At 43.4% G+C, this 12,879-nt stretch overlaps 1 protein-coding gene across 3 annotated transcripts in view; it reads left to right on the forward strand.

Moving 5' to 3' along the window:
* LOC121873859 overlaps window positions 1-12,879 on the forward strand; it is a 31,331-nt gene that overhangs the window by 7,608 nt on the left and 10,844 nt on the right. For 2 of the 3 annotated variants that reach the window (XM_042377666.1, XM_042377668.1), the window contains exon 2: window positions 10,046-10,096. In XM_042377666.1, coding sequence (XP_042233600.1) covers window positions 10,046-10,096 — 51 coding nt within the window. Of the gene's footprint in view, window positions 1-10,045; window positions 10,097-11,478; window positions 11,595-12,879 lie in introns of those variants that run through there. The other variant, XM_042377667.1, reaches the window with a different exon arrangement.

A 12,879-nucleotide genomic window follows, 5' to 3' on the forward strand; every position in this document is an offset into this window, starting at 1 on the left:
TGTGTGTGTGTGTGCGCGCGTGTGTGTGTGTGTGTGGAATTAGCGGATCTCATGAAAATTAGACATTCCAGTTTATTTCACCCGAAGATTAACCTCACCTGACCTAACCTAACTTATTTTACCCTGCCCTAACTCTCCCTTAAATATAGCATTAGGGTGATTAATCTTCAGGTCAAATAAGCTGTGAGGGAGGGGCTAATCTTCAGGTGCTCCAAGTTAGGTGTTGACTATAAAGTGTGATGTGTGTGTGCGTCATTGTCTTATCGTGGGAATTATGTTCACCGTGTTTCTTAAGTGTTGTAATAAATAAAAGGAATTATCAAATCTATTTACACTTAATATTATTTGAATGATAATTACGTCTTAGAAATAATATTAAAGTATATATTTATTAAGATATTTCAATGTTTGTTTGTTTTTTATATTGAGCAAGACAGTCTATTGCACTATAAGGACAATAGCTAAGACAACATTTAGTCCCGTTGTCAATAAGATTATTTTATGATAACAAAATTCAACTAAACAAACATGGTAATAGACCTTTAGTGACGTCATTCCTCTTTATTAACCAATCAGCGTGTCAGGTATAGTGCTTAGAGACCCCCTTTATAACGTTAATATTAACCAATCAGCGTGTAAGAAACTGGAATGAAGTTTTATTACGTCATCCCTTTATGTGACCAACGAGCGAACGTGTTGCCCTTAGCATATAAACATGAACTGTAAATGTTAATAATAGTTTTTGTGTATTTTCTAAGGCACGTAGTTGTGATACTGTACCCCAAACCTTGTCGAAAATAACAATGTGTATGTATGTATATAAGTGTGTGTGTATGTATGTATGTATGTATGTATGTGTGTGTGTGTGAGTGTACGTATGTATGTGGGTAGGTGTGGGTGTTTAAAGAAGACACTACAAACTTCTGTTTTACACACACACACTCACACGTTTCCAGTAAGTGCCAAGGAAGTGACTAATGGTTTCAGTAATGTTGGCTGAATCCCTGATGATACATTGGACTAGTAAGGGCTTAACTTAATGCCCTGAAAACTCAAGTAAATAAGTGTTGAGTACATTGTGACGATAGCCCTTTGAGTACAATGTCACGATAGCCCATTGAGTACAGTGTCACGATAGTTCCTTGAGTATATTGTGACGATAACCCCTTGAGTACATTTTAATAGTCCTTTGAGTACATTGTGGTAGCTCCTTCAGTACATTGTGACTATAACCCCTTGAGTACATTGTGAACTTTAATGAAGAGAAGTGTTCAACTGCTTAAGACATCGTACTACAAGTTGTCTTATTCACTGGACTAAATCATCGTACTCAAGTGGACTAAATCATTGCACTCAAGGGGGGTAACACATCGTACTCAAGGGGGGGTAAGACATCGTACTCAAGGGGGTGGTAAGACATCGTACTCAAGGGGGGGTAACACATCGTACTCAAGGGGATTTAATAGTCTTATTCATTGGGCTTATTCATAGTACTCAAGGGGGTAAGACATGGTACTCTAGGGGTTGAATATGTCAGGAAAACTGTATATAACAATTTATTTTCGAGAGCTCTTGCGCCAGACGAACATATACGCCCGTGCTGGAAGAGGCTGTGACAAGACTAAACTTTCGGTCTGTCTTATCTTGTCTGGAGAGAAAGTTATGTGTGTGTGTGTGTGTGTGTGTGTGTGTGTGTGTGTGTGTGTGTGTGTGTGTGTGTGTGTGTGTGTGTGTGTGTGTGCGTTTGCTGGCACACTTATTGACTACTTTTCTGGCTGGTGTGAACTCCGAGAAAGAATCGACTCGTGAAGGGAGGATGAAGGAAGGAGGGAGGGAGGGAGGGAAGGAGGTACTTGGCAAGGAGGTAAGAAGGGGTGGGGGAGGGGGTGAGGTACTAGGTAGGAGGGATAAGTACTAGGCAGGGAGAGGGAGGGAGGTACCCGATAAATGGTTGCCAGGAGATAAAGAAGATGAGACCAGGAGGGAAAGTGAGGCAAGAAGAGTAAGGGGTAAGAGTAAGGGGGGGTCAAGTGAGGGCAAAGAAGTAGGGGGAGGGGGGGCACGTGAGGCAAGAGAAGTAGGGGAGGGGGGCAAGTGAGGCAAGAAGTAGGGAGGGGGCAAGTGAGGCAAGAAGTGGGGGAGGGGGAAGTCAGAGAAGTGGGGGAGGGGGGCAAGTGAGGCAAGAGAAGTAGGGGAGGGGTGAAGTGAGGCAAGAGAAGTAGGGGAGGGGGCACGTGAGGCAAGAGAAGTGGGGGAGGGGGCAAGTGAGGCAAGAGAAGTAGGGGGGCAAGTGGAGGCAAAGAAGTGGGGAGGGCACGTGGGGCAGAAGTAGGGAGGGGAGTGGGGCAAGAGAAGTAGGGGAGGGTGGGCAAGTGGGGAGGCAAAGAGGCAAGAGAAGGGCAAGTGAGGCAGAGAAGTAAGGGAGGGGGCACGTGAGGCAAGAGAAGTAGGGGAGGGGGTCAAGTGAGGCAAGAGAAGTTATGGGGGGACCAGGTATGAGCTCGTGGCCGGGGGCTAGGATGAGAGGGAGGATGGACACCAGGTAAGTCCAGGTAGGGAATTTAAGGTCGGTCCAACAGGTAGCAGGGACCCCAGATCTCGTTGACCTTGGCAAGACGCGTTGACACTGAGGAGCTCCGTCAAGGTCAAGCTCACGAGAATTCTTGGGACCGTTGTTATTTATTGACCGTCCTAAAGAATTGATCTGCTGGGAGCCTTATGGGGAGGGGGTAAGAGGGAAGGGAGGAGAGGGAATGAGAGGGAAGAGGGGTGGTGAGAGGGTAGGGAGGAGAGGGAATGAGAGGGAAGGGGGCGAGAGAAAAGGGGGTGGTGGTGAGGGGGCGAGACGGGATTTGGGGTTTTTAAGTGAGGGAATTTGTGGTTATCTTTTTTTTTATAAGTTAAGGATTTTGTTGTATTAAACCTATATATCAGGAAGCTGTTCTCTTGTCTGTTTGTCTGTTTTTATTCAGGTGGGTTTGTCTTCTTCCCCCCCCCCCAAAAAAAAAAAATTCAATCTTATGAATAATATGAAGTGAGTTTTTTATTCTTTATTGTTTTCTTCTCTTGTGTCATTTTCTTTAGTTGTCGTGTCATTTTCTCCACCTATCGTGTCATCTGTGTCATTTTCTTCACCACCTGTCGTGTCAGCACTCGAATCTCCTCATCTTTGCACCTGATATGTCATGGGTCGACTTGGGTGAGAGAGAGAGAGTGAGTGAAAGTGTGGTGTTGGGTCTTAGAGAGAGAGAGGTAATGACTTCTACAGAGAGAGAGAGAGAGAGAGAGAGAGAGAGAGAGAGGGAGAGGTAATGACTTCTACAGAGAGAGAGGGAGAGAGATATTAACTACTACAGGAAGAGAAAGTAATCTGCACTACAGTTAAGGAAAGAGAATGACTTACTGTCTAGAAAGTCAGATGCCGTCCACTACAATAAGAAAGTAAAGTACTGTCTCCTTAGTGAAAGTAATACCCGACACTTACAACTCACTCACTTAATTACTTACTTAACTTAACGGACTTAACCTCACCTAACCATTGGAACTGGGCCCCAATAGTAATGCTTTAGTTATGTTAGATTGGGAACTTATTTAGTACTGGGGCCCATTAGAACTGGGTCCCTTTAGCACGGGACCCCATTTCTAATGCTTAGGTTTCGTTAGGAATGGAATTGTTAGGAGTGTGACCCATTAAAACTAGGACCTATTAACTCTCGCCATTAGATTTGGGACCTATTAGCTTGACCCAACATCCATTGCTATGTTAGGATTGAGAGTTTGAGACTATTGGTACTGGGACCCAATAGGACTTAGCCCCATAACACAACATCCTTTACCAACACACACACTTGGTATTATTCACCCTCTGCACAAACAGGTTCCTTCCACGGCGCACTACTTACACTCAACGGCTTGTACCTGGAGAAGGGGGAGGGAGGGACGGACAGAGGGGTCATTCACGTTCAATGTCAAGGAGGCGTCCGTTCATCCTGCGTCGTCCTGAAGGTGAAGGGCGTCCTGTCTGACTCCTGGAGGTGAGGACGCCCGCAGGTAGTCAGTCCCTCAATAGGAGTCCCAAGTCCCGTCATTTTCACGGTTCACTGACACACAATACACTTCCAGCCCAAGAAGGGAACAGGCGTGTCACTGGATGGCTTAGGGTGACGTCATCTCCTTGTTCCGTGTTATTGGATGGATTTTTGTGACGTCATCTCCTTGTTCCGTGTTATTGGGTGGATTTTAGGGACGTCATCTCGTTATTATCTATCACTGGACGGTTTATAGCGACGTCAGCTCCTTAGTCTGTGTTGCTGGGTAGATTTTAGTGAAGTCACCTCGTTATTCCGTGTCATTTGGTGTTTTTCGTGACGTCAGTTCAGTGTTCCCTATTGTTGGATGGATTTAAGTGACATCATTTCAGTGTTACACGTGCCAATGGACGGGATTTATCGGAAATCGTGTAGGCCAGCACGAGCGAACACCAGCGCTTGTAGTTCATCAACACCTCGCAGTAACACACTAATTAAGGCTTGTTTTTATTACGTCATGGTCCTACTGCGCCAGACGACTGTTCGCTCGCCTTCCTCCTCCACCAACTTACCTCCTACCTTCTCTCGCTCCTTCCTTCCTCCCTCCCTGTTTACCTCTTTCTCCCCACCTCTCCCTCCTTCCCTACTCACCTCTTTCTCTCCTTCCCACATGCCCTGTCAAGTTCTTTTCATTCTCCCTCCCCTCCCCCCTCCCTCCTCCCTCCCTCCCCCTCCCTCACCTCCCGCCTCTTCTCTCCCTCCCCCCCTCCCTCCCTCCCTCACCCTACCCCCCTCCTTCTCTCCCTCCCCCTCCCTCCCCCCTCCCTCTCCCTCCCTCACCTATCCCCTCCTTCTCTCCCTCTCCCCCCCCCTCCTCTCCCTCTCTCTACCCTTGGGTCATTGGCTCAGGTTCCTCTATGTGGGGCTGCTGGACTAGCCTGTCTTATGATTGTGGTGTACGTCCTCCCTCCTCCCCCCTCCTCCTGCTCCCCTCCCCTCCCCTCCCTCCTGTCCCCCTCCCTCCTCCTCCCCCCCTCCCTTGTCCTCATCTCATCCTTGTGTCTTTCGTCACTGCCTCGTTATCTGTCATTCCTCCTTGTCTCCTTTATCTTCGTTTTCCTATGTCATCATCTGTCATGTCAGGCCTTTCTTATACCATCATCTGTGTGTGTGTGTGTGTGTGTGTGTGTGTGTGTGTGTGTGTAATAATGTGTGTGTGTGTGTGTGTGTGTGTGTGTGTGTGTGTGTGTCAGTATTACTCGGGTCATTCACACATATATCCAGGTCACTAATCAGGGGATTACCCTAACTACACCCCTTCCTCCCCCCTCTCCTCCCCCTCCTACATCTGCCTCCTACACCCTCCTCCCCCCTCCTACACTCTTTCCTCCCCCTCCCTACCCCCTCCCCCCTTCACCTCTCCTTCCTCTCCCTCTCTACCTCCCTCATCTTGTTGTCGCATCCATTCTCGCTATCACACTTACACTTTCACAATCATTCACACTATTACACACTATTACACACACTATTACTACACACTGTTACACACTATTACACAGTCAAAAGAATGGAGGAGACTGCAGCTGGCCCATACTAGGCAGTCCCGTTTACAACCCAGCCCCTATTGCTTATATATCCGTCCAACTCACTTTCACTCTCACTATAACACTCACTATAAAGCTCACTTTCGCTCACTTAACACACTCACTATAACACACTCACTATAACACACTCACTTTCACTCACTATAACACACACTATAACACTCACTTTCACTCACTATAACACACTCACTTTCACTCACTATAACACACACTATAACACTCACTTTCACTCACTATAACATGCTCACTATAACACACTCACTATAAGACACTCACTTTCACTCGTAAACGTAGTAATTTGGGGGCCATGGCCTAGTGAACCCTAACCCTGACTACCCCTAACCTAATGATATGGGAGGTGAGGAGGTACTGAGAGAAGAAGGAAGGAAGAGAAGTAAGGAGGTACAGAAGAAGGAAGGAAGAGAAGTAAGGAGGTACAGAAGAAGGAAGGAAGAGAAGTAAGGAGGTACAGAAGAAGGAAGGAAGAGAAGTAAGGAGGTACAGAAGAAGGAAGGAAGAGAAGTAAGGAGGTACAGAAGAAGGAAGGAAGGGAGGAGGTAAGGAGGTACAGAAGAAGGAAGGAAGAGAAGTAAGGAGGTACAGCAGAAGGAAGGAAGAGAAGTAAGGAGGTACAGAAGAAGGAATAAAGGCTAAGGTCGATGAGTTAGTATTGTGGTCAGGGTTTATGAATGCGTGGTCAAAGGTTCTGACACTCACAAGGTTTTACCCCGAGTTGAGACCACAGGCAGCTGGTGAGAACATTCTTGGGATAGGGGTAAAGAGGGGGGGGGGCAGGGGGGTAGTGTTGGGGGTTGGCAGGGGGGTAGTGTTGGGGGGCAGGGAGGTAGTGTTGGGGGGGGATTTGTTATCAGTACAGTATTCACACAAGCAGGTAAATATGGCCGTGAAAATGATGATGATGAGTTATACCTGATAGTGTCATTATTCGTATTACTGTTATTCGTGGAAAATGTCCGTAAAAACAATGAAGATGATGATGATGATGAGTTATCTGATAGTGTCATTATTTGTATTACTATTATCCATGTTATTAAGACTTATTAATACTAAAAAAAATGAATAGTTTAGTTTACAAGTAGGAAGTAATAATTTCAAGTAGAAGGAGTTATCAGCTTTTGTTAGGTGATAAGGCCATCAATGTGTGTTATCTATCAAAAGACTTAGTTATCAGTGTGAGAGACAGACACACGGACACAACCAGATATTTGTCTTTCTACGATGTTAATTGATTTTTTTCTCCGTTAGTGAGGCAGAAAGATAGTCAGTAGTTGATTAGGTTAGGTTAGGTTAGACTAGGACAGGTTAGGTTAGATTAGGTCAGGTTAGGTTAATTTATGATTCGTATAGATCAATTTAATCCTCACATATCACTGTATACAACCTTTATTGACGTGTTTTTTAAAGCCTGGCCATGAAAATATTGGAACCTGTTCTTTGTTTATGTCGGTGAGGGAACCAGTCCGCACCGCAGGTCCTTGCTCCGCTCTAGGCTGAGAGTGGTGAGGGGGTGGGGGCGAGAGTGGTGTGGTGGTGAGAGGGAGTGGGAGGGTGGGGGCGAGTGGTGAGGGGTGGGAGGGTGGGGGGCGAGTGGTGAGGGGGAGGGTGGGGGGTGGGGGCAGAGTGGTGAGGTGGGAGGGTGGGGGCAGTGGTGAGAGGGGTGGGAGGGTGGGGGCGAGTGGTGGGAGTGGGAGGGTGGGGGCGAGTGGTGAGAGGAGGGTGAGAGTGGGAAGGGGGAGTTGAACAAGTTGTAATAAGAACAATTCATTTAGACAGACAGAGAGGTTAGGTTAGGCTAGTTAGGTTAGGTCAGGTCAGGTTAGCAATCGGGTGGTTAATCTGATGGTGAAATAAACTGACGGGGGGGGGTGGGAGCAAATAACGAATGAAGTGCAGGGGGACCTCGTGAGTGTGTTGATTATGTTATTATATTGAGTGTGTTTACATCTGCTCAGGTGGTCATCAGTAAAGGGCCTCAGTACTCATTTACGGACTTATTTCCAACACACAACGGAACAAGTCAGAGTAGTTGTCCCTCACTTTATTTCACCTGAAGGTTAATCAGGACCAATGGGGTGTGAGGGGTAGAGGGAGTGGGGGGCAGGAGCAAGGCGTGGGGGTAGACTGGTAGAGGGAGTGGGGGGCAGGAGCAAGGCGTGGGGGTAGACTGGTAGAGGGAGTGGGGGGAGGGGGCAGAAGCAAGGTGTGTGGGGGGCGGGGTCGCCATCCCTACCAGGATACGCCCGAGGGAAGGCCCGGTTGAGACTCCCACCTCCTGCCGGCCTAACCCAGGCTGTCTGTGACTAGTTAAATGGGCTCCAGCTTAACCTAAACTCACCTAAACTAAGCTGACCTAACCTAACCTGAACTGATCTGCCTGACTTCATCTAACGTATCCTAACCTTAGGAATGGGACCCAGAGAGTGAGGGAGTTAAGTACCTGGAATTTAGATGGTTTTAAAGGTGATGGTGGTGGAGGAGGAGGTGGTGGAGTGGGTATCAAGTGGTGGAGGTGGAGTTGGTGACAGGGTAACACGTGAAGGTCACCCCCAGAAGCGAGACACAACTAAGTGACTCTCACCAAACATAATCCATAACATCACCACAGATTCACTCGGTTATTTGGCTCAATAAATCTAACCTTGATTACACGTCGGCCAAGATATAATTATAATAATACCTAAAACTCAACAATGTTATATAATTGGTTAGTTGGATTATACGTTTCCAAGGTAAAATAATTGTAATCATAACCGACCCCCACAAAAAAAATAGAGAGAAAAATAATAACACAGGATTTAAACTTATTTGTAAAGTGAGAAAAAATATGATAGAACATAATTTTATTCTCTCGAGGAACATTTGGTCCACTTGTATGAACATTACAAATGAAGAGTAAAGTGACCTCCTATTCATTCTCAGGGTCATCCAAGGTGTTGATAATGACCTTTGACCCGAATCTCACACCTATACAGTTTGGGATTACTTAAAATTATAATAATCATATAGCATATACTGCAGTACATAAAGTAAACTACATTATATCACATAACAACAGACGATATACTGCGTAAGGGCAAAAAGTTGAGGGTACCTGAGACTTGCCCAACAGCACATTCAGATTATAACCGGATTGACTCGTCCTGATCGTATAAAAAAAACTATCACGTAATCCAGTCCCTTGTTTGTGAATCTTGTGGGTCAAGAGTAGATTTTTGTCGTGATAGGGAATTCTTAATAGTTTCTCTCCCAGGTGTTCAGATTTCCCCTTACCAGTGTATAATGTAGGTAATTATTCAGTAAAAGTTCTCATTAAAATTCAAGTTAATTTAGCATGTACAGTGGAGGGATATAAACATTAGCTAGCAGTAAGTTCATTGAAGCATGGATAGCCCTAGCAAGCAGCCTTTTAAAAGCAGCTGACTTCGGATCACGTGAAGAGTAAGCACACCCAGCTTATTTTTACCTGATGATTAAACACCCTATTATTAACTTAATCTAACCCCCAGGTAGCGTTAAGGTGTTTAATCATCAGGTGAAATAAACTGGGGTGGTTAATCTTCAGGTGATTCCTTAATTCCCAAGGTGTTCTTAAACGGTGGATGGGTGACTAATCAAATGACGAAACAGAAAAAAAATCCACCTGTTTGAAATAACTTATTTTTTTTCTTGTGTTTGTGTATTAATAGCCAGTGTTTTTCTTGTTTTTATTTATTTATTTTTTTTTTTATGTTTTTTAATTAACTTCGTCGTAGTAACAACCTGAGTGTGAGACTGTGAGTGTAACTGGCACAAGACATTTTATACACTGCATCACCTCGGGGGCACGTAATTGGGGCTTGAAAATTGCATCGATATGTTTGATAATATCTTACTTGTACTTGAGGGTGCATTCAGGAGCCGGTGCATGACCAGTACTTTCCAACAGTACTTGCCCAAGCGACTAACGAGCCGATCAGTGGTGAAGAGGATAAAAGAAACGAAATCTAGAGGGAAACAGTTAGGCGGGCTTGGAATTTCAACGCATTTACTTAGATTTTTCTCTTCACTATCTCTAAATTAGCCACAAACATGACTCAAGTACCTGACATGATTTATATTGACAAAGTAACGTTCACTATTTATAAATTAGTCACGTTTACAGGTTATGCCCTACTAGTTTATGCCAGATATGGACAGGTGTCGAGGGAATTTTGGTCGTAACTGTATATGCTCAGGGCCTGTCAAGTGCGCATCAGCATCAGAGAACAGACAGACCACCTGACCTGCTATTAAGTTGACAAGTGGCACAGAGGATAAATAAGCCAGTTAATATGTAAAAGCATTCATATTGTTGTTATTTCCTTACTGTTTTCTATGACTGTTGGAGTAACTATAGTAAATGTATTCTTACAGGCGAAGTATGGGCGTTCTCCTCTTGGTGCTGTTGTACGCGGCCTCCACCAGGTAAGTTTTTATTCATGTTTTGGGAAAGTGTTTTTGTCGACCTCTATGATGATGCTAGGGTGCGGTGGCCCAGTGGATACAACGCTCACCGCCAATTCTAAGGTTCACAGGTTTGTATCGGACACACTGTATAGAGAAGACTTGAGGAATTTAATATATCTACACTGTCGACTTATACCTAATTTCACACCGATGAAGGACACGTGATAACACACGAGTTTTGTGGCTTGAATGACAAAAAAAAGTTCTATCAGCCATCCATTACATTTGATGATTTATATCTTAAAATCATGATGAATTTGGCCTCCCTCTCCCATTTTTTTTACGAATATAAACGCCCTCATTGCATTAACTTAACCGAACACGTCATTGCCAGGCTTATATATTCTATGTCAGTCGTAACTCCTAAATCTATTCATTTGTACTTATATTCCTCTCGCCAGCATCAAGTTTATTTATACATATATTCTACGGCAAGGATAGATTATTTTATTTATTAGTACGGTATGAGGTCATCCACTGACTTGTGTGTTGTGGAGTGTGCGTTACTGAGGGAAGAGCCGTGTGTGTGTGTGTGTGTTTGTAAGTTGCCAGGTGTTTGAAGTCCTCACCACACCTGGGTCTCAGCTCAGGGCTCGGTCACCAACAGTCGCTTACATCTGCAAGCACACCCACGTTTACACATACACCCTTGTTTACACATACACCCTCGTTTACACACACACACACACACCCACGTTTACACATACACCCTTGTTTACACATACACCCTCGTTTACACATACACCAATGTTTACAAGTACACCCACACTTACAAATTACAATACAGGTACACCTACACTTACAGGTACATCCACGTCTACAAGTACACCCACTAGATAAACTTAAAGTCAGGAAGTACAGGATAATTTTAGACCTACGTCTTTTACAGCGGCGGTGTTCACATTGAGATAAGTTTGTGTATGTTTTAGTAAATTACGCCCATTGTTTGATAACATGTCTCTTCATGCCAGTTTGTACATATTTTCTGTTTCGTAAAGTATTAAACGGTAATTTAATCTGAATATGTTGCGTTCAAACTGCATTAATTATGATATATATTAAAGTAGAAACATTTGATAGAATACACTGTATTTGGTGAATTAATCGTCATTGTCAATATAAGAAGATTAATGCATCTCTGGCAACATCCCGGCAGCCCTTATCACAACATTGAGAAATTAACTGTGGAAGACATAAAATATTCATTCCTTTCTATGACTGCAAAACACATGTAGAGTCAAATAAAGATTGGCTTAAACATGTAAAGACTATTCTGTGTATAAGGAATTTCAATAACCGTATACAAACATTAATTTATCCTTATATGTTCAATTTTGGTACGAGTTCGCGTCCTGTATGCAAACACTTGTTGCCCCCGGACTGCAGCCTATCCTTGTTGTGGCACCATTCGTCATCATCGTTAATCATACAGCTGTTAAGACGTGTAATGCAGTATGTGAGTAAATCCAAGACTCTCTTTGTCATCTGCGCTGTCTATACATTTATTCATCAACCTTTTCTGATTGAGGTTTATCTTTTTCCTTTCGTTATCGTTTGTAATATTTTCGTGACATATCTTTTATTAATTCTCCCCTACTTATTCATTATTATTTTTGTTTATTGACGAGGACACTGTAAGTTGTTGGTTACCAGAGCCATTTGATGGTTTTGTTACATCAAACGTCACCAACTGTTATTTTGCTCGGCACAGTTTGTTTATTTACCCGTAAGAGTAAAAGATGTGTTGCCCGTGTTAATTTAAATGGTCATTTATTTACGTATCAACCTGTGATGCTTGGTAGGGTCACATTGGGATAACACCTTTCCCAGGCGTGTCCCAAAAGACTGGAACCCAGGAAATAGTTTGCATTGTCCTTAAAATTTTCCAATAATGATGAAAATAATACTAAAATGCATGTAAACAAACAAATACTCTCCTTCCAGAGCAGGACTTTGTGTTCATCACAGCGAGACTAAAGTTTACTAGTTTTGATTGAACATAACTAGTTAAAGTCTCTGTGTATTTTTATCGTATTTTTGGATGTTTTATTTGGGTTGCAGCCTGAGGTTACCCCAACCAATTTTGATGTATTCTCACATCTTCACTGTCCATGAATATTCAGCCTAGGAACCTTCAAGAATCTGAACCTTGGTTTTGTTATCACATAGAAATAAAGGCAGTATATATCTGATGTAGCTTTCTGCCTCACACTATTTTGTGTTTACTGTATTTATATTATCATGTGTTGAATATGCCCTCGGGGAGCTTTGGAGCCACTGTAATTACTGAGGGCTGCAGTAAATGCTCCAAGCTTACCCAGCCAATGCCATATGCTTTTTTTTTATTAGTGAAAACTTGTATATTTTAATGGTAGTAGTACTGCAGTCATACTTGTTATTATAGTTCGCATTTCGCTATAATCACTAAAAGCAGTAGGAAGCTTAAACCACAATACTGTAATTTGGCTTGTACAAAAATCAACAGTCAGGTGATATGATATTTTGTACACTTGTACAGTATAATGATCACAAAGAAAGGGTAAGGTGACTCAGGTTCATAGAGGGTGCATTAAATGACCTCTGTATATATATATAATATTAATAATAACAATAATAATAACAAACAATAATGATAACAATGCAGGTAATAATAAAATCCTTTTTTTATAAAGGGTTAAAATGACCAGCTTATATCGTTGACATAGTAGTAGATGACACTGTCCTTATCTCACTCATGTATT

The sequence above is a fragment of the Homarus americanus genome, unplaced genomic scaffold (genome assembly GCF_018991925.1).
Source record: "Homarus americanus isolate GMGI-L3 unplaced genomic scaffold, GMGI_Hamer_2.0 scaffold25827, whole genome shotgun sequence".
Lineage (NCBI taxonomy): Eukaryota > Metazoa > Arthropoda > Malacostraca > Decapoda > Nephropidae > Homarus > Homarus americanus.